Below are 21,800 nucleotides of genomic sequence, written 5' to 3' on the forward strand. Positions count from 1 at the left end.
TAGTTCTGTGACTGTAGACAGAAGTACTGGTACAATACTGATGTAGTTCTGTGACTGTAGACAGAAGTACTGGTACAATACTGATGTAGTTCTGTGACTGTAGACAGAAGTACTGGTACAGTACTGATGGTAGTTCTGTGACTGTAGACAGAAGTACTGGTACAGTACTGATGGTTGTTCTGTGACTGTAGACAGAAGTACTGGTACAGTACTGATGTAGTACTGTGACTGTAGACAGAAGTACTGGTACAGTACTGATGGTAGTTCTGTGACTGTAGACAGAAGAACTGGTACAATACTGATGATAGTTCTGTGACTGTAGACAGAAGTACTGGTACAGTACTGATGGTAGTTCTGTGACTGTAGACAGAAGAACTGGTACAATACTGATGATAGTTCTGTGACTGTAGACAGAAGTACTGGTACAATACTGATGATAGTTCTGTGACTGTAGACAGAAGTACTGGTACAGTCGTATTGTGACTACTAGAAGGACACCTTTTGTCGAGCAGCCCTTCAGCTTATTTTAGACGAACTAACGCACCTCTTTCTCAGGTGCTGCGTCACCAGACACACACACGCAGACGTCACACAGAATCACACACACAGAAAACGGGTGTGGGGGGGGGAGGGGGGGGTCGCGGCACCGGCAGCACTCCGCTGCAGTGATGATGGAGTGCCTCATTTCATCGTGCTCAGCTTTGAGCTTCTAGGGCGACGACCTCGGCAGCAGACAAAACACCTTTGATGCCTTGGAAGTGATTCTTTTTTAGTCGCTATGGTGGCGGTGGCGTCTATCTGCCAGCCTGCCAGCCAGCCAGTCAGCGCAGGCAGAGAACAACAAGACGTTTAACCCATTAAGACCTGAAGCCGATTCTACATGTCTCCTAAATCCCAACAGTTTTCTGAAAAACGTATGTTTCTATATCAGTGGTGCTCAAACGTTTTCATGTCAAGGACCCCCAAAATGATATGTATTTGGCCGCGGACCCCCATCAAAATATTTTGTTCCAGGGACCCCCCAGAAGCAAAAATTTGAGTTAAAAATATTCGCTTTAAAAATATATATATTCAAAGATTTGCACACATTTTCACGATTTTTCAAAAATTGCAGATCTACAAGCTCGTAGCGCGGCACTCGGTGCCGCGCTATGAGCTTGTATATCTGCTATTTTTGAATAGCCCAAAGTGTAAAATAATGCTTTTTAGCTAAAATCAAAAAATGATACAGTTCCAGGTCTTAATGGGTTAAAAATGTTTCAGAAACAGCCAATCTACAAAGCTCTGTGTGAGCTTGTAGATCTTCTATTGCCACGTGACACCATCACGCAACACAAAGTATAAAATACTAGTAGGGGCTTATGTGGTAAAAAACCAATGAGTCTAAATGCGTTCACAAAAGGTCAGGATTTATTCATTCAGAATTCAGGATTACATGGACGCTGTTTTCCTGCTCCTGATATCAAAAAGGTTTATACCATCCCTCTCTCAACCAGAATGAAAAAAAAAGATCATTCCCATCAGCCCAGATTGGATATTCTCTGCCAATTGATGTGTTTACATCAGTAGGTTTTCAACCTTTTTCATGCCAAGGACCCCTAAATTTTGAATTTGGCCGCGGACCCCCATTTGAAAATGTTTTGTGCCAGAGACCCCCAGAAGCAAAGATATCAGTTAATTTTAGCTTTAAAAAAATATTAATATTCAAAGATATGCACACTTTTTCAAGGTTTTTCAAAAATAGCAGATCTACAAGCTCATAGCACGGCACTCGGTGCCGAGAAACGCTCTGCTTCCAGTACAGAAATGTGTGTTGTTTAGCATTCATTCCTACACGAGAAAAGCTCTGCTTCCAGTACAGAAATATGTAGTTGTTTAGCATTCATTCCTACACGATAAAAAGCTCTGCTTCCAGTACAGAAACATGTGTTGTTTAGCATTCAGCTGCTGGTTCCACATCAATGGGAAGGACGTCAGCAGCTAGACTGCTGGGATTCTCTACAGTAAGACCAACCCAAATGAGGCACAGCCACACTCCTGGCAGCACGGTGACACCTACTGGACACAGACGGGAACTACGGCTGCCTGAAGACGCCTTGTATGTAAAAAAACGGCAACTTTTCAGGAGATGGAATAATTTTTTTTTATACAATGTAGTTATTATTTAGTCATAAGCTATTGTTAATTAGCCTGGTAAACCCTCCCTCCGGAAATCTAATTTCTATTTGATTCCTGGAGTGAGTCTGGCATGAACCGCCTCTCTGCAATATTGGCTGTATATGCCAAACGGCCGCGCCTATCAGCGTCGTCGCACATCGTTCTGTGATTGACAGCGACAGTTGGCCAATCAGGTGGCGAGTTCGAGTGAGCCCAAAACACGAACGGCAGCCATCTTTTTCTGTGGGCAGTTTTCTCCGCTATTTTTTTACTTCAAAAAGCTCTCTAACTTCTATTTTGAGGCACGGAATTTACTTATAAGATATCGTTTGGATAGAATGTAGTTGTTTAACTTCATATATGTGGTCAATTAATCATGACAAAGCCTATTTAAAAAAAAAAAATTAGAGAACCGGTAGGGGCGGGCAGTGACACCATTGTACCCGAAAAAGGCAACCCATTTTGGGTATGGCTGTCTCAAAAGTCCCGTCGCGTCACATTAAGATTGGTGAACTGCTGATTGGCTGAAGGGGAAAAATTATCATTGGCTGAAGGGGTTGTCAGTCAACGGTATTCAGTCAACTCCAGCACAGCCAATATTGCAGACAGGCGGATCAGGCCAGACTCACTCCTGAAATGAAATGGAATTGAGATTTCCGGAGGGAGGGTTTACCAGGCTAATTGTTAATATGTTTAACCCTAATTCTCAGTGGAATTCAATGGCATATTTATTCTCTCCATGATGCCTCATGGAGTCATTTCTTTGACGCTTTTGATCGAATTCCTGAATGAAGAATCCAAAAAATTAAGAGAATATTTCATGAACTGAAAGAAAATAGGTGTTTAAACTTATTAAAATGCCAGAGAGAAGAGGGGGGGGGGGTTAAGTGCTTTATTTTGAACTTATTGCATCATCAACAGATAAAATAGCATGGACGGGGTCATAGAGTAAGCACCGTACTCCCAGGTTCATAGACGCCTACTTTGCTATAAGACCCAGTGACCCATATTTCTACAGATACCAGTAGATCCAGGGTGTAACAGAATCATTCTGCAATCCTACAAGCCTCCCGCCACGATTTGATTACTTCTGACATGATGGAAGCGCGACGGAAATTTCTGCTTCTGCTTTCTGAAAACCGTTCCCATTTCTACGGTCGTCAAGACCCTTCTCGTCCACCGTTAGCAAACGAGCAAAATGTAGGAGCCAATTATTTGGTTTCTATTCATTAAATTGTTTAATTTCTTCCTGTAATGTGGTGTGTGTGTGTGTGTCTATTAATGGCTGTAGTGAGCTCAACCCCCTGCAGGTCTCTTTATACTTATAGGAAAGATGCTGCATGCTAAGGGGGGGGGGGGGGGGGGCGTGGCAGACTGACAAGCACAGTCTATAACAGCCTCGTTCCCAGCCTTTACTCATCTGCCAAGAGAAAAGCCTGGTCACGACCTAATGCAGAGAGTGAGTGTCTACAGGGGCAGGAGGACTTCCGTTTGTACTTCCTTCGTTTCATTGACGGAGAATGTAAACGGATTTGTAAAGCATCAAAGTCATTTCCTTGGGCGGACGGTACTTCCGCCAAAAATTCCGTTTAGACAGACACTCAAACGGCTAGGTCTTGCCTTTAGAGTCTTTAGACCTTGCTGCGTGCGGGAGATTACTTTTCTTTTTTACAAAAGGATACGTGGTCACTACAGTGCACTTTGTGCCGCAAAGCCTTTCCGCAAGGTCGACTAAAACTATGACGAAAAATGTTCGTCGACTACCTTTTTCCACTGACGAAAACGAAATAAAAACGAACTAAAAACTAAGCTACGATGACTAAAACTGACACTAAATATATTGACAATTCCATCAACAAATAAAAACAAGACTAAAATGTTAGTGAGGGACTAGTGGGGAAGAGATCCAGTAGAACTAAAAGACAAGTCATTTTAGGTTTGGTTGCTCTCGGGTGTTGCGCTCTGAAAATAGCAGATCTACAAGCTCACAACGCGTCGCGAGGCGTTGTGAGCTTGTAGATCGGCTATTTTCAGCATGCAGCCAAGTGTAAAATCAGCCAAGTGTAAAATCAGCCATTACGACGCCATCAAGGCACCGCCATAATACATTTTAGTCGACTAAATCAACTGTAGATTTAGTCGACTAAAATCGTATGACATTTAGTCGACTAAAACTAGACAAAAACTAAAACATTTCAGATGACTAAAACATGACTAAAACTAAATGGAATTTCATTCAAAAGACTATGACTAAAACTAAATCAAAATTTGCTGTCAAAATCACTGCTGTATGGCTAGAGCTTTCAACCAAGACTTTCAACCATTATCACTTTCTGTACATCGTTGCCGTCGGGCAGAAACAGAAGAAAATGTATGCACTACTTCGTCATACAAGAGCATTGCACAAAAGTAGTGGAAATAGACGATCTATTATATCACAACGCATAGCGACACCAATGATATATGACTATGAATAGACTCCACTGCTGCTGCACTGTCTGGCACCATCACTTATACAATTATGTCTGATATGTGCTGCCAAGTGATGTCTGTCACCTGCACAAGACTGTGAACATATATATCTGCTATAAATGTTGTCTCTACTTGCGCAAGAAGCAATTCTGCCTCTGCGATCGGGGTGGCACAGTGGTTAAGTCACTGCCCACCACCACGGAGGTTTTGGGTTCGAAACCCACCGTGGTGCATCCGGCTTTGTCAGGCGTCTATGCGAATGTTTGTGGGGAGGAATTAATTGACATAACGACTAAATTGGGGAGAAAAAGGGGGTAAAAAATAATTGTCTACTCTAAATAAATAAGAAGCATTTCTGCTTCATTTTATTCCTATTTTGACCATGCACCTTATGTACATTTCACATCATGTCTTCTTGTTATCTGACTTTGCTTCCCTTGTTTCTTTCTCCATTCTCTAAATACTTTTACAAACTTGGTTCTACATTGAGCACCTGGTTGTGTTTTTGTCCTCTGTTTCTTACAGTACCTTGCTGTAACATTTGTTTTGAAAAGGCGCTTCATTAATAATAAACTTGGCTGTTGAATGTTGGCCCAAAAACTCACCTTTTAGCAGGTCTGACAGCAGGGGTCCGCACTCCTCTGGAACATTGCAGTCTCCCTTTCCGATGTTCTCAAACAACTTATAGATGTTGTCCCCCTCGAAGGGATACAGACTGGTCGTAATGTTATATCTGTGTGGAGAGAGAACACAGTAAACAGTATGAGAAGCTGTGTACTAACCAAGGTTATAATAGTTTTGGATTTTTCATTTTAGTTTAAGTTTGTTTAGATTTTTTTCTTCTAATAGTTAGTTTTAATTCGTTTCTAGAGCGGATTTGCTAGTTTTTATAATTTTTAAATTTTTGATACAAACCCCATTGTGGGAAAAGACTAACCTTTCTCTCTAAGTCGGACATTTTAAAATATTGCCTTGTAATTCAGTTATTCCAACACTCCCTGAATTTTGTCTAAATTCCCTGTTGGCAACAGAGCTCATGAAAATAAAACAGTGCCGATAATCCAGATAGTCTGTGACGTGTGGGAACTAGGGCAGTGGTTCTCAATGTGTCCTTGAAGCAGTGGTGTAAAGTAACTAAGTACATTTACTCAAGTACTGTACTAAATTTTTTAGGTACTTTTACTTTACTGGAGTATTTCCAATTGTCTACACTTTTACTTCTACTCCACTACATCTCAAGAGGCAAATATTGTACTTTTACTCCACTACAATTATTTGAAAACTTTAGTTACTTTGTAGGTATAAATGATCACATTATAAAACCTACATTAACCACTTTAGTCCTATTTTATACCTAGGCTATTTGAAAATAGCCGATGTCGCATCGCGACACGTTGTGAGCTTGTAGATCTGCTATTTTCAAACATTTTAGTACTTTTACTTTAAGTACATTTTGATACCAATACCAATAATTTTTTATTTGGGACTTTTACTTTGTAACAGAGTACTTCTACATTGCAGTATTGATACTTTTACTTAAGTCACACATTTGAGTACTTTTTCCACCACTGCCTTGAAGGGAGGTTCCAAATGGACCCTTACAGGTCTGTAACGCTGTAAAGTGTACAAATGGTTCCATTTGTACACTCTCAAGAGTTATGTGGGGGGTCCTTAAAATTAAAAGGTTTGAGAGCCACTGAACTAGGGCACCATGAAGAGGGGGGCCGGGCTACTCACAGTGTCACCCCAGCCGACCAGATGTCCACCTTGAACCCTGAAAAGGTGTCCAATCCGTTGGCGATCTCCGGAGGCTGGAAGGCCGGGGAGCCCTGGCTGGTGCGACACGTGTCGTCGTCCGCGAACGGGTGAAGGGCCTGAAAGAGAGAGAGAGAGAGAGGAGGATGTGAGTGAGAAGGGAGTACAAAAAAATATATAATTATATAAACAATTGTAAAATAAACAGACGAGGGGCCGTTTTCTTAACCCTCTGGTTGTCTGGCATTTTGTTTTAAAATAAAAACCCTTTTTTTTAAATGGGTGCTGGTATGGCCGACTGACCACTTAAACCCTATATAAGTTCGCTGATTTACAAGTTTAGACCGCGTCGCTCGCATCACAACGTTTATGCCATCAATCCAGCCGGTAGCCATGTTGTGTATGTTCATGATAGGTCATCTGGACCACTGACATGCACCAACTGACATGCTGACAACTCTGGAAAAGACCTTTCACAGGTGATAATCAGTGGCCATCTTCAAATCAGAAGTTTAAAAATAGGTTAAATCAATGAAGAATTCCTCAACCCTAAAAATCTAAACACAGACATCATGTACTGTTCAGCAACTGTAGGCCAAACCATTTTGAATTCCTGAACGCTCTCGTGACTTTTGCCCACATTTTTCTGAGGAGTACGAGAGCTCAATTAGATATTTGACCTTCATAGATGACAAATCCACTGATAAACCAACCTTCGCTCCACCAAGGCCATGGAAGTGCTATAAAAGGCCTGTTCGCGCCAAGAACGATAACTATGATGATGACTACAAATATGTTGTTTAAAGGCATACTAGGTAACGATTTCAACAAAACTAAAGTTAAATTGTATATCTTTTGTGAGTGGCAAAAGTTTCACAACACCCACTCCATGAATTTCACCCCCGGAAGCCTTTTATTTATATATTTTCTATTGAACGTGGACGGGGGGGACTTTCCCGGGAAAATGACGTTCCTGGCCAACGTCATGACGTCGTGGCCGACGTCCTGGCCTACGTCATGACGTCGGCCAGGAACTACCGCAACGGTTTCCTGTTTGGCCAGGAACTACCGCGCTAATAACAAAAAGGAACCTCACGCTGATTTTAAGAGAATGTAGGATTGGAAGATCGAAAAAGAACAGAAAAAGAAAGCACAGCTCATGGTAACTAATGCTCCACTGGCTAAGAGAAACGATCCGTAGATAGTATAAAACAATTAAAAGATCGCTTTTTCCGGTGAAAACGAATGGAATTCTGGGTAATCGAGGACTACGGAAATTGTATGCAGTGACGGTAGTGACCAGCAGAGGTTGCTAAAAATCGTTATTTGTGATTCTGCATTGTACAACTTTAACAATTTAACTCAAGTGGATGGCACACATCAGGGCCGGAATTTCATGGAGGCCACGGCCCTTCAGTTTGGCTTTCTGCCCCTCAAAACATGATCTGCCCCGCGTATAAACGCACGACTCTGGAGTTTCTATAAATGTTTGTAAATACCACAGATATACAAGCTCACAACGCATCGTGATGTGGCGCCTTGTGAGCTTGAAGATTGGCTATTTTTGCGAGACACTGGCTATTTTTGCGAGACACTGTTGTATGACGAAGACTAAAACAGGGCTTAAGTGGTCTATCAGACTAATCAATTTAGTTGGTGATAGAAAATCAATTAGTGTTTTTTTTTCTTTTCGAGTTGATGCGTTGATATATAAAAATACAAATATATGCATTAACAAAATAATAAACATGTCTCGATTATTTGATTAACCAATTAAGACGCATCTGTGTCATTTTAGATTTCTTTGGCTATTAAAAAATAGCAGATATACAAGCTCATAGCGCGGCACCGAGTGCCGCGCTATGAGCTTGTAGATCTGCTATTTTAGAAAGAAAAAGGTGAAAATGTGTCTTTGAATATATATATTTTTTAAAGCAAACATTTGTAACTCAAAGCTTTGCTTCTGGGGGTCCCTGGAACAAAATATTCTGAGATGGGGCTCTGTGCCAAATACATATCATTTTGGCGGTCCTTGACATGAAAAAACAACCTAGTAAACTACAGCATGTTGACCCGGGTCTGAGCTCACCTCTGCCACCCCCAGGTCAGAGATCTTCAGTCCTCCATCTGTGGTTAGCAGCAAGTTCCCTGGTTTAATGTCTTTGTGAACGATTCCCTGGCAGTGCAAATATTCAAGGCCATCTAACAGTTGGCAAAAGTACCTGAGGACAGAAAATCAAAAAGGGCTGTAATGAATATAACGGCTAGGATTCAGCAGAAGAGACACAAGTATCATGTGTACGTTACTCTTTTGCTCTTCTCCTCAACGCATGTCGAGTGGTTTCCATTCTAAATGGATGGTTTGGTTGATCGACCTTTTTACTGTTCAGAAAACCACATATCATCTAAATATTATAATCATCATTATGTTAGTCTCAGGGCAACTCTTTAATTGAACCATGAAGCCAAGGTAAACAAAGGAATAATGCAAACTGTGTATTCTGTGTCACTGTCTGCACATTTGTCCATCAGAGGGCGCTGAAAGAACCAAAACAAACTCAGGCTGACACACACACACACTACCAGACAGCTTGCATGCATGGCAGTGAACTACAGTTATGTGGCCTCAACTATGCACACCTCCAGGTTTTTTATTAATGTATTTATCTTTAGTTAAGGGCAGTCTACAACCCTTTAGTATTTTCAGTTGTGAGCGCAAACCTTACGGTTTGTTAATATTCATAGAATCTCCATGTATGGGCAAAAAGTGGACACACACACACACACACACACACACACACACAGAGAGATTCCTGGGTCATAAATTTAGATGACAATTCCCCGTATATTCTAGTGCCCCGTATATTCTAGTGCCTTGTCAGGGCTGGTTTGTACAGTGCTTGGCCCCAGGGGGAGCACAGATAACCATGTGTCTCCTCTGATACATGTGATGTCAAGGAGGAAAGGCCGCGTCTCTTCCCCTGACAGTGAGGAGTTTCACCAGGAGGGAACGTGACTAGGGTTGGGGATCCTTTAGGATTTTAACGATTCCGTTTCCTTAAGGAATCAGACCTTTTAAGCGGGAATCGTTAACAGTTCCCTTTTAACGATTCCTATATTTTAATAACTTAACCCATTAAGACCTGAGGCGATTCTTAAAAAGGTTTTCTAAATCATACGTTTTTTGGAAAAAAAAATGAAAAAAGCGATCTTTCAAAAATAGCAGATCTACAAGCTATGAGCTTGTATATCTGCTATTTTTGAATAGCCAAAGAAATGACACAGATGCGTTCCAGGTCTTAATGGGTTAATATCAAACGTGAAGTATGTGGTATGTGAAGTCCACATACCAGCTCTGACAGTGTGATAAAACCTTGGTTGGTTCCTCAATGTTGGACATAAATGGTCCGTAAATGTAATTGTTAAATCGCAAATTATTTGTGTGACAATTAAAAGGTAGGGTAAGTGATTTTCTTTGGTTAAAATAAGTGTTAAATAGCTCTATATTCTGATAGTACTCATTGCTATAGAGTGTTTGTTCAGTAAAAGGAGTCTCCTTGTCTCTCCAGCTCTTTATAAAACAGAAAATGCATTTTCGTTTCAGTTTCAGTTTCATTTCCAATTTTATCCAATCAGCACAGAGAACTCAATCAGGATATAGATTAAACAAGTGAAATTGGAAGTGATTACACTAAGAAATGAGCAGACACAATTGGAACTGGAACACTATAAAATGAAGCTTAAAAATGGGTACTTTCTCCTGATTGGCTGAGATTTTGACACCTACCGGAAAATTTAATTTCTGTTTATTAAAGAGCTGGAGAGACGGGGAGACATCTGTTACTGAACAAACACTCAATAGCAATGATTACTATCAGAATATAGAGCTTTAACCTTTTAACAAAATACTTTTTGTTTTTACCAAAAAATATCACTTACCCTACCTTTAATCGTCAAGTTTCATAAAGTCGGGACGGCCCCAACCACGCTAGATGCTCCACAGAGACCATCCTCTCTGTAGAGGCTCTACAGAAGCCACAGATAAAACCACACCAGTCTAAAAATCAATACGTTTTGAATTTCATCTTGAGAAACGGTGTGTAACCGAGAGAGTGTATGCTTCACATTATTGTAAAAGAATATATAGGTTTTATTTTATTTTTATTTTTTTCAAATTGTCCGACAGACAACTAAGATTTTAATCTGGTTGTCCTGTTAATTACATCGTCCCGGTAGAGATCTGGTCGGCAGTAACTTTACCCCCCTGTGTGTTTGTTTATATCCTAGTATGTATGTATGTATGTATGTCACTCTGTGTCTTATTGACAAAACACATCAGGAATGTAGAGAAGGGGGGGGGGGGGTTCACAGGAGGAAGCCTTCAGGCAGCCTGAGATACAAACATGTTTGAGTCAGACGAGTGTCTCCTTCTTACCACTGATAAACCAGTGAACTTGTAGATCGGCTATTTTCAAAAGATTCTTTTACATTTTGAACACTTAATGTGTACTTTATACTTTTGTGGTACCAATACATTTTGATGCCATTACTCATTGTAGTAAATTATTATTAACTTTTACGTGTAACAGAGTATTTCTGCATTGTAGTAATTGATACTTTTACTTGAGTAAAAGAAATGTGAGAACTTTGGTCCACCACCGCTGATAACTCACTCACAGGGCAGATATTTTAACCCATTCAGACCGGGGGAAGTATCCGTGTCATTTTAGATTTCCTTTGGCTATTCAAAAATAGCAGATATACAAGTTCATAGCGCTGCACTCGGTGAAAAAAAAAAAATGTATTCAAAGATTCAAGATTTTGAATTGGGACTTTTGGACTGGAAGATTTTGTGGTGGACTTGGACTTGGTGCTGCGCTACGAGCTTGTATATCGGTTATTTTTGAATAGCAGATATCGGCTATTCTTTTATTATTTTAAGTATGACACAGTATGCATTCCTGGTCTTAATAGGTTAACAAGCCTGCAGGCTCTGCAGTCCTGCTGCATCTAAACTTAGGCCCTGGAGTAGCGGGCTGTAGATAGATAGATAGGCTGAGACTAATAATAGCAGAGAGAGAGAGAGAGAGAGATGGAGAGACTTTTTTTTTTTTTACCCGTGAGCTTGAAACACTGGAAACCTTTTCTCTGGGACGCTGTCCAGCATTTCTTGCATCCCGCATACGCAATACTCCATCACCATATACGTACGTCAGGGAAGTTAAGGAAGGGATATACTGTGCGTGCGGTCCCCCCACAAACACAAACAAACCAGAAGCCTTTAATAATGGGAACCATCTGTGAGGCAACACAACACAACTGTGGATCATCTGCAAACAAACAAACTGTGTGTATCCCACAGAGACACAGAGGTAGACACAACAACACTGATTTTAGGCTTAGCGACAGCGCCGTTCCTTTTATATCGTGTTTGTTTTATAAACACTAATTACACTGGATGACAGGTAGGACAGTGTGGTTATAAACAAACACATTAAACGTGAGAAGAAGGAGAAGAAGGCTAGCATGACCAGGCCCAGTGTGATGATGATGCAGTAACAAGCAGGTTTTAGTCGTGGATTCATCTGGAATCCACAGCGCTGTTAGGGCATTGGTTCTCAAAGTGGGGTCCGGGGACCCCCAGGGGTCCTTGTTGGGGGGGTATACCAAGGGGGTCCCCAGCAAAATTTGATAATATAGCTTCCAAATGCATAGCGGCCAAATACATATGATTTTGGGGATTCTTGACATGAAAAAGTTTGAGAACCTCTGCTGTAGGGGCAGTGGTTCTAAGAGTGTTTCATGTCAAAAGACCCCCAAATTCATATGCATTTGGCCACCATCTGTAAAGATTTTGGTGGCAGGAACTACCATAAACTAAAAATAAGATTTGTGTTGAAAGTTTTCAAAATGACAATTATCAAAAACAATCTTTTTTTATTTTATTTACATTTTGGCGGGCGCAGCGACACATCGTGATCTTGTTTTCAAATAACGTCAGAATAAAATAGGGATAAAAAGCACTTACACCCCAGCATTCATATTCTGGGGAAAAAACCTTCGCAGGAAAATAGCAGATATTTTCAGCAAAGATATTTAATGTAAGAGCGAAAACAGAAAATACACTAGTAGAGAGCCCTGAGGGACTCAACAATGTGGGGGGTGGTTAAAGTGGGCAAACTGACCGCACTTTGAGATCCACTGCTGTAGGCGAGGACAGCGAGGGACAGACAGCCACACGCATGCACACACACACACACACACACACACACACACACACACACTCTAAAGGATATATTTTCTGCTTCTCTTCATTGTACAGCACGTCCACCAGCGTAATGACATTCTTGTGCTGGAGTCTCCTTAGCAGCTGAATCTCTCTGGAAGACACAGAAACACACACAACAAGTTAACACTTTGACTGCCATTGACGTCATTTGGTGAACTGATGTCAGTGATTTCGATAGAGGGCGCTCTTCCGCAACCTGTCAGTGATCCCAGGACTCCTGAAGAAGAATACATCCGGAATACACCCGGAAATCACGTGATCTAAAAAAAATCCAGCCCGTCTGGTCTAATGTAATCTCTCAAGAACAGATTCAGAGCTACGCTACTGAATCTGTCGAGAGCCCTGTTCAGAAGGTGTGCGCGTGGAGCAGGCCGCGCTTTACCCAATCAAATGTAGTGGGCGGGATTTACTGTCTGTGCACTCCCTTCCCACTGAAAACAAACTGAAACTCATTTAACAATAGCGTCCTTGGAGCAGACAAAACCACGGAAAGATATTCACATTTTAACTTGCTTTTTCATCATAGAAACAAGTGGGCTTATAACAAAAACGATCCATATTCTCTGGGAGAAGTGGTGTTAGTGTTCCGTGTAGAAATATTGTTTGTGGGAATGAAAACATAAGTGCACCACCGGAAGTTGAAAGCTGAGGGCAGACCAAAACCCCGGTTTCCTTGCGCACGGGTGCTCCGTTCAGCTCGTCCCAGAGCCAAGTGAAAGAGTAAAAAACAGCAGAGGGCTGTTTTTCCTTTTTATTTGGCGATGGGTTCCCAGTAGGGCTTTCACCAACTAGTCGACTAGTATAACCACTAGTCGACCTTGTTGGTACACAAGCTGTATTCAACTGCCGATAACTAAAGAACGGGAAGATCACGGTTACATTTAGTTTTTTCCCGGATGAAAGAAAAGACCCTCGTCTTTCCCCCCCCAGACATCTGATGTTTACGCAGTTATTGAAAAGAAAAAAAAAAGCCTGTTGTTCTCGAAAGATTTGTAAAAACGCTGGCAGTGGCTGATTAATTAATTCTCGGTAGTTAATGTGTTAAAAACAAGTCTCCTTAGCAGCTGAATCTCTAGAAAACACAGAAACACAGCACAGTTAAAAACACAAACATGGCAACAATGACTATACAATAAAGCAGCTTGTCTGTAAACGGTCATCCACCATCCAGCTGACTGCATCAGCAGCCAAACCGTGGCAAAGGGTAAATCCCATCTCCAGAATGTAGACGTTTCATCTAATGGTGCAACAAGATTAATCAAACTAATCAAATAGATCAAATAGAAAATAATCAATTTGAATAAAAAAAATACTGGTAACAAATACAATTTTAGCTTCCCCCCCACTCAATTAAAAAAGAATAGCAACAAAAGCAAAAAAAGCAGATCAGCTATTTTCCCTATTTTGCATGACGCCGTGGTACAATGTAATAGGACTTAAGTAGTTATTCAGACTAACAGATTTAAGTCGATCGAATCTATTAGAATTGTTTCATGTTGATGTTGATATAAAATACCCACACAAAAAATGCTGTGGGAAAACGTCATATACGCCTATATATTGTACTCATCATGATCAACCACTTCAACTCCGGTATCTGTATTGTGGGGAAAGCTTTTGCTGAAAATAGCCGATCGACAAGCTCACATTGCGTTGCGTTGTGAGCTTGTCGATCGGCTATTTTCAGCAAAAGCTTTCCCCACAATAACAGAAAATACACTAGTATTGAGCCATGAGGGACTCCGGTTACCCATATGGGGTTGAAGTGTTTAAAACAAGCAAAGGCTTTATGTGCAATGAATATAGTTAACTTTTTGTTTTATATTGTGAAACAAAACGTGATATTCTAATTGTTTTAGATGATCCTGTATGTATGTATGTATGTATGTATGTATGTATGTATGTATGTATGTATGTATGTATGTATATATATATATATGTGCGTGTGCGTGTGTGTGTGTGTGTGTGTGCGCGTATGTAAATATATCCAAAAGAATAGCCAGTATAATAGCTAAGATGTGGCTAAGAAGAATGGCTGTACTATTTGCAGCCCTAGGTTTTCATCTCCTCTCATTAGTTACACGGCTGAAGCAGCAGGCTGGCTGTGTTCAGTCGTAGAGTCCAGCGGCAGAGCTTTAAATCACCAGGACGCCACATTCATTGTCACCGTGTCACTGGGGGGGGGGGGGGGGGGGGGGGTCTTAATGCATTCAGCACACAGCAGCTAGAAAGAAGCTCCACACACACAAAGCATGAAGGGAAAGAAAGAGCTGCTGGAACATGGAGGACAGGACACTGAGAGGAGAGCCAACGCTAAGGCTATGCATGTTTCACTTGACTCTTTTTGGACGACATTGGCATCTGCAATTATGCGGCCCATGTGTACAGAATACCAAATTTAAACCACTTTAAACCAAGCGTCCCTATTTTGTCATTAAATGCAAAACATTGTTTTTATTTTCTTTAAAAAAATTCTGATCTACAAGCTCACAATATGTCACATTGTGATGTGTTGTGTTGCTTGTAGGTCGGCTATTTAAAAAAATGTTTTATGGCAGAAGTGGCTTCTTCTCCTCTGCTCACACCAGGCTGTCTGCACTTTTGCCCAAACAGAATCACCTCTCCTCTCTCACTCTCACACATGTCATCGTGTCACACTGTGGGGTTTTTCTTGTCCTGTCAAGGCCGGCAAAATTCACACACACACACACAGTATTTCCACTGACAAACGCATTTTGTGCTCCAGTCAGTCAGTCAGTCACTTAATGAAGTGGTTCTCAAACATTTTCATGTCATGGATCCCCCAAATCGATAAACATTAGTAGGCCGCGGACGGGGACAGAGACGGGGTGGGGTGGGGTGGGGGGCGTGTGTGATTGTTTTAAAATGATTTAGTTTTACAGACAGCAGCTGAAGTCCTTGTCATGTCTGTCTATCAGTCCCTCCTGGTACACACAACACCACTGACTACCTTCTTAACACGCTGAGGAAGGCTTGACGCCAAAACGCTATTAATTCAAAAGTACCAGAAGGTTTGTTTTAACTGGCTGTCTTGACTGAGGGGTCGGGAGACTCGGGATGGTCCGGTTGAGGGGCCGTCAACCCCCTCACGTCCCCCATGGGCATGTCATTAATATAGGCAACACATTCTTATGTTTTCGCGAGACCCCCTGAAACCCTCTTAAGGACCCCTGGGGTCCCCAGACCAAGCCTATTAGATGGAACGGAAAATTGGAAATCATGGCTGGAAATGATCAGTTTAAGAGCTTGGTGCTCTTGAAGATGATAGATTTCTGCCTCTCTCTGCTGTCCTACATAAATACACCAAAACAAAATACAAGGGCAAAGATGGGGAAGGACATGGAACACAGGTCTCTGGCCGCAATCGAACCAGGGACCTTGATGTTATGAGGTTGACGACGCGCTATCCGGTCAGCTAGCCGTGTGTCCCAAGATCTAGCCGTTAGACATACACAGTGGTGGAAAGTAACTAAGTACATTTACTCAAGTACTGTACTTAAGTACAATTTTGAGGTATTTGTACTTTACTTGAGTATTTCCAATTTCCAATACTTTTACTTCTACTCCACTACATCTCAGAGGCAAATATTGTACTTTTACTCCACTACATTTATTTGAAAACTTTAGTTACTAGTTACTTTTCAGATATAAATTATGATATAATGAAACATACATTAACCACTTTAATCGTATTTTATACATAGGCTATTTGAAAATAGCAGATCTACAAGCTCGCGACGCGTTGTGAGCTTGTAGATCGGCTATTTTCAAATATTTAGTACTTTTACTTTTGGTACTTTAAGTACATTTTGATGCCAATACTTTTGTACTTTTACTCAAGTAAATTTTGAATTCTGGACTTTTACTTGTAACAGAGTATTTTTATATTGCAGTATTGGTACTTTTACTTAAGTAAAGAATTTGAGTACTTTTTCCACCACTGGACATACAGTATATACAGCTAGCTGACCGGATGGTCAGTGAGTCAACCTCATAATATCAATGTAATTTCGGTCTGAAATGACATACAGGATAAATATCACAATGGAAGGACAGAGCCTGGCTGCGTCGATGCGCTGATGTAAAAGTCATCACCTTCACAAAAGAGCCCTAGATAAAAACATCATTACACTACAGTAAAGTCATTGTACTAATTAATCCCGTGTCATCTTCCACGGTCCAGTAAGCTAAGCTGACAGTACAGGCAGCACAGATAGATAGGACAGGCGGGCCGGGGCTGATTCAACTCTGAAAAGCAGCAAAGTACAGTTCGTACAGTCGCTGCTTTGTTTTGATCCAAAATAATAAAGCAGAAAGGCATTGAATCGTAGAAAGCAGAGTGTCAGCTGTTTGCTGTGTGAAGCACAGTGTCTGCTGCTGCTGCTGCAGTCTATCTGCAGTGAGTCTGCTGGTTCAAATGCCCCGAGCGAGCGGGCCGAGGTCCAGACAAGACCCACTGTGTGCTCTGCAAGGGGTCCAGACAGACCCACTGACCACTGCAAGGAGTCCAGAGGTCCAGACCAGTGTTGATTTCGTCGACTAAAACTATGACAAAAAAATGTTCGTCGACTACCTTTTTTCACTGACGAGAACTGAATAAAAACTAAGACTAAATATACTAACAATTTCGTCATTACGTGGCCATTACGACGCCATCAAGGCACCGCCAAAATACATTTTAGTCGACTAAATCAACTGTAGATTTAGTCGACTATAATCTTATGATATTTAGTCGACTAAAAGTAGACTAACAGTAAGACATTTCAGGTGACTAAAATATGACTAAAACGAATGGAATTTTATTCAAAAGACTATGACTAAAACTGAATCAAAATGTGATGTCAAAATCAACCAAACAGACCCACTGTGCCCTGCAAGGAGTCCAGAGGATCTGAACACCGTTACAGCAGTGATTCACAACCTTATTGACCACTTGAACCCCAGCATCATGCCTATTCTGGGGGGGAGAGAACTTTCATCTCTCTTTTAAACCACTAAAGCCCTAAACTTAAGACATACGATTAATAACCAAAAAAGCCGATCTACAAGCTCACAACGCACCGTGAGGCATCGCGAGCTCGTAGATCCATTTTATAGATCTACGTTTGAAGTTTTTTTTGTGTTTTACATTCTGATTGCTGAACCACAGGGAGGACCAGTTTGAAAGTGATTAAAGTTTGTGCTCCTTGTTGGCCACCGCTGTGGGCATGTTCGTGCCTGTCATTCCAAACAAGGGCACGGCATTCCGGACGGAGGCGTTGCCGGAGCAACGGGAGTGGCATTGCTCAATCATTTGCCACAGTGTGGGCATGCCCATCCCCGTGGCAACGCTCCCAAAGCAGGAAGTTGTTTGGCAGAGACTGGAATGCATGAACCCAGAGGGCAGACTGAATAGTGAAGCTGGGTCTCTCTACGACACACACACACACACACACACACACACACACACACACACACACACACACACACACACACACACACACACACACACACACACACACACACACACACACACACACACACACACACACACACACACACACACACACACACACACACACACACACACACACACACACACACACACACACACACACACACACACACACACACACACACACAGGGACCCCCAGAAGCAAAGTTTTTAAAAAAGAATTAAAAGATTTGCACAAATCTTCAAGATTCAAAAATGTGTGCCGCACTATGAGCTTGTATATCTGCTATTTTTGAATAGCCAAAGTATAAAATAAAAATGCTACATTAACTAATTTAGCTGGGGACCCCCTGGTCTGTTCTAAAGTATAGCGCGAGGCGGCTTGCTGTACAAGTTCACCCCCTGGACATGATGTAACTATCCAGTAGGTCACATGGACTTGACCCCAATCCAACCCCTTGATGCCGAGTGCCAAACAGGAACGCATCGGGTCACATTTTTTTAGTCTTTGGTATATGACCCGGCCGGGGGAATCGAACCCCCCCCCCCCCCCTGACCCCTCAGCCTCAGGGCGGATGCCAGACACTCTCTAACCACAAGGCCACTGAGCCTCCACTCAAGGAGGTAAAACAAGCAAAACTACATAGCAGCTTTCTCCATGACTCCAACAGTGACTAACTATTCAAATAGTTGAGAACAACAGTGACTAACTATTCAAATAGTTGAGAACAACAGTGACTAACTATTCAAATAGTTGAGAAAAATGCTGCCAAGTGTCCCAAAAGTGACTGCAAAAGATTGCTGCTATTTGTTTCAAAAGCTACCCTGTATATATAATTATGTACGCAATGTGACGTGGCTCTGTTTAACACAATGCTGTACCCTCCTCCAACTGCATATAGTTTCCCCATTTTCTTAAATTGTTTTTATTATATTTTGACACTCGCTTTGGCAATGTAAACGTATGTTTTCTCATGCCAATAAAGCTCCTTTGAATTGAAATTGAATTGACGACTAGCCCTTCATGATTCTGAACTTATTGCAGCATAAGCCAAGTCTTCTGAAGCCAAAACATTTTTACTGCGAGAGGGAAATCCCTATATTTCACCATTATTATAGCAAGTCCTCACCACAGCTTTTTCAAACACGCAGAAAGTGCTTTTGTTGCCCGAGTTGAGCATCCTAGATGTATGTAAGTAATTCTACAAATCCTTTTTTTTTCGCCCCCTTTACAGGACACCGTTTGCGTCAGTTGTTTTAGAGAATGTTGGTGGAAGCTTAGCAAGCTCCTTGTGTGTGTTTGGGGACAAATAATAAACTTAATCTGTGTTTTAACGGACGTGACAGTGAGTGAATTTTTGGGTTAACCCCAACAGGCAGCATTCATGAGCTGAAACTGTATATGGCCTCCTGAAACTGTGCCACAAAAGTTTATGCGTACCAATAAACCATGGCCTTCTATTCCACAATACAACCGCACGCACACACACACACACACACACACACACCTCGGCCTGGGCTAAAAAAAAAAATCAGAGAAACTGAGTAAAGTAAATACATATAATACTATACCTTGGATAGTATTATATATATATATATATATCAACAGATCAATAGACAACAAACCAACAATAGATTCATTAACCCATTCAATCCGGGAACACATCTGTGTCATGAGCTATAACCATAATAAAAAAATAGCAGATCTACAAGGTCATAGCGCGGGCTGCGCGGCACCGAGGGCCGCACTATGAGCTTGTGGATCTGCTATTTTTTGAAAAATCTTGAACATTTGTGCAAATCTTTGAATACAAATATTTTTTTGAAACATTTTTAACTCTTGTCTTTGCCTCTGGGGGTCCCCCTGGAACAAAACATTTTCAGTTGGGGGGCCAAATACATATCATTTTGGGGGGTCCTTGACATGGAAAAGTTGGAGCACCACTGATATAGCAACACACTGTTAGGATTTAGAAGTGTTTTATATTATGTATTTGGCCGCGGACCCCCTCCCCATCTCTCAAAATGTTTTGTTCCAGGGACCGCCAGAAGCAAAGATTTGAATTACAAGTGTTATATTATAGTTAAAAATAGCAGATCTTACAGTACAAGCTCATAGCACGGCACCGAGTGCAGAGTAGGGCTGGTGAATCAATATTCGAATATCGAATATTCCTCGAATATGGGGAAAATATGTATATTCAAATATGAAAATTAATATTCGAATATTTTTTTTTATGTTTATTTGACAGGGACAATACAAAAAACAATGTATCAAGTTATAAAAACATCCAAAATATATGCTTTATTGGATCCGAGCACTCGATATATTGTTTTTTGTATTGTTTCTGTCAAAAGAAAATATGAAGAAAAAAAAATTTGTTGCATTTTTTTTTATTTTTTATAATAACAATAATATTCGAATGTATTCGAATATCTGCCAATTTTTAAGACCAATATTCGAATATTATTTCTGAGGAGAGTTGACATCCCTAGTGCCGAGCTAGTATTTCTGGTATTTTGGAATAGCCAAAGAAATCTAAAAATGACACAGATTCTTTCTCGGTCCAAATGGGTTTGGGGTCAAGTCCATGTGACCTACTGGATAGTTACATCATGTCCAGGGGGTGTACTTGTACAGCAAGCCGCCTCGCGCTATACTGTAGAACAAACACCCCATCGATACAGAGCTGCAGACTTTACCAGGAGTTCTACCAGCCAAGGCTCCACACAGTGGCCTAAAAAGAAAAAAGTAAAAAAAACGTGCCGTTTTGCATGCAGTTATTCTTCATACAGTACCCTCGGCGTGAACTCGTTTGACAGTTTGCCAAAGCTCCCGCTATATTTAGCGCACAGGCAGGCCTGTGGTGGCTCACGTCTGTGCAGAATATTTAATAACGATTGTGTGATTAAAAGCTCTTTAGATTCGGGTGGGCTGGAGGAGGAGGACAGATTGGGAGTGCATGGATGAGCGTGTCAAGAACACACAGGCAGCAGCTGATGACAAGCTCACAGGTTCCAACACAACGCACATACATGTTGGAACATAACAATATATACACACTGGTAATAATGCAGAAAAAAATCTATGTGCAAAATTCAAGGTAGCCAGCCAGTATGAAACAATAATAGCCATGAACCAAATACTACAGAGTAGTGTAGTAGTCTATCTATGTCAGAGATAAGAGAGAAGTACAAACAACCTATCAATTATTATCAATTCCTGGTGGTGATCAGGGTTGCCAGATCTGCTTATTATAAGTTCCCCGCAAGATTTTATATGAAAATAGCCGATCTACAAGTTCACAACGCGTCACATCGCGACACGTTGTGAGCTTGTAGATCTGCTATTTTCAAATAGCTGACGTATATGTTAAAAGTGCTCATGTGGCCCATAGTCGCTTCTTTTGGGCTGGTTTTTCCTAGACCTGGTTGCTTGTTAACCTCACTCCGTCAAATGGAAGAAGCTTGCGACACACATTTTGTTTCACAGCGTACTTGCATCTGAGACTTCGGGCGCAGAATCGATGACAAACGGAGTTTCATTTTTTCAAGCTACTAGGCAGGTGATTGGATGATCCCGCCCCTAGCAGCCGCTGATTGGTTCGTATGCGCAGCGGTTCGGGCAGCTTTACTCTGTGAGCAATCCCAGACCCTCCTTCCTGAAACCAA

General features: G+C 41.3%; 2 protein-coding genes across 4 annotated transcripts in view; both read right to left on the reverse strand.

The window, feature by feature from the left end:
- plekhj1 (pleckstrin homology domain containing, family J member 1) overlaps positions 1–21,800 on the reverse strand; it is a 387,353-nt gene that overhangs the window by 27,158 nt on the left and 338,395 nt on the right. The window lies entirely within an intron of this gene.
- The window catches only part of stk11 (serine/threonine kinase 11), a 43,292-nt gene that overhangs the window by 15,332 nt on the left and 6,160 nt on the right, over positions 1–21,800 (reverse strand). For all 3 annotated transcript variants that reach the window (XM_080439196.1, XM_080439197.1, XM_080439195.1), the window contains exons 4-8: positions 12,681–12,764; positions 11,502–11,591; positions 8,474–8,606; positions 6,367–6,503; positions 5,235–5,362 (exon numbers count right to left, since the gene is read on the reverse strand). In XM_080439196.1, coding sequence (XP_080295322.1) covers positions 5,235–5,362; positions 6,367–6,503; positions 8,474–8,606; positions 11,502–11,591; positions 12,681–12,764 — 572 coding nt within the window. The remainder of the gene's footprint in view (positions 1–5,234; positions 5,363–6,366; positions 6,504–8,473; positions 8,607–11,501; positions 11,592–12,680; positions 12,765–21,800) is intronic.

Source organism: Gymnoscopelus braueri (assembly GCF_963280865.1).
Source record: "Gymnoscopelus braueri genome assembly, chromosome: 10".
In the NCBI taxonomy this organism is placed as follows: Eukaryota; Metazoa; Chordata; class Actinopteri; order Myctophiformes; family Myctophidae; genus Gymnoscopelus; species Gymnoscopelus braueri.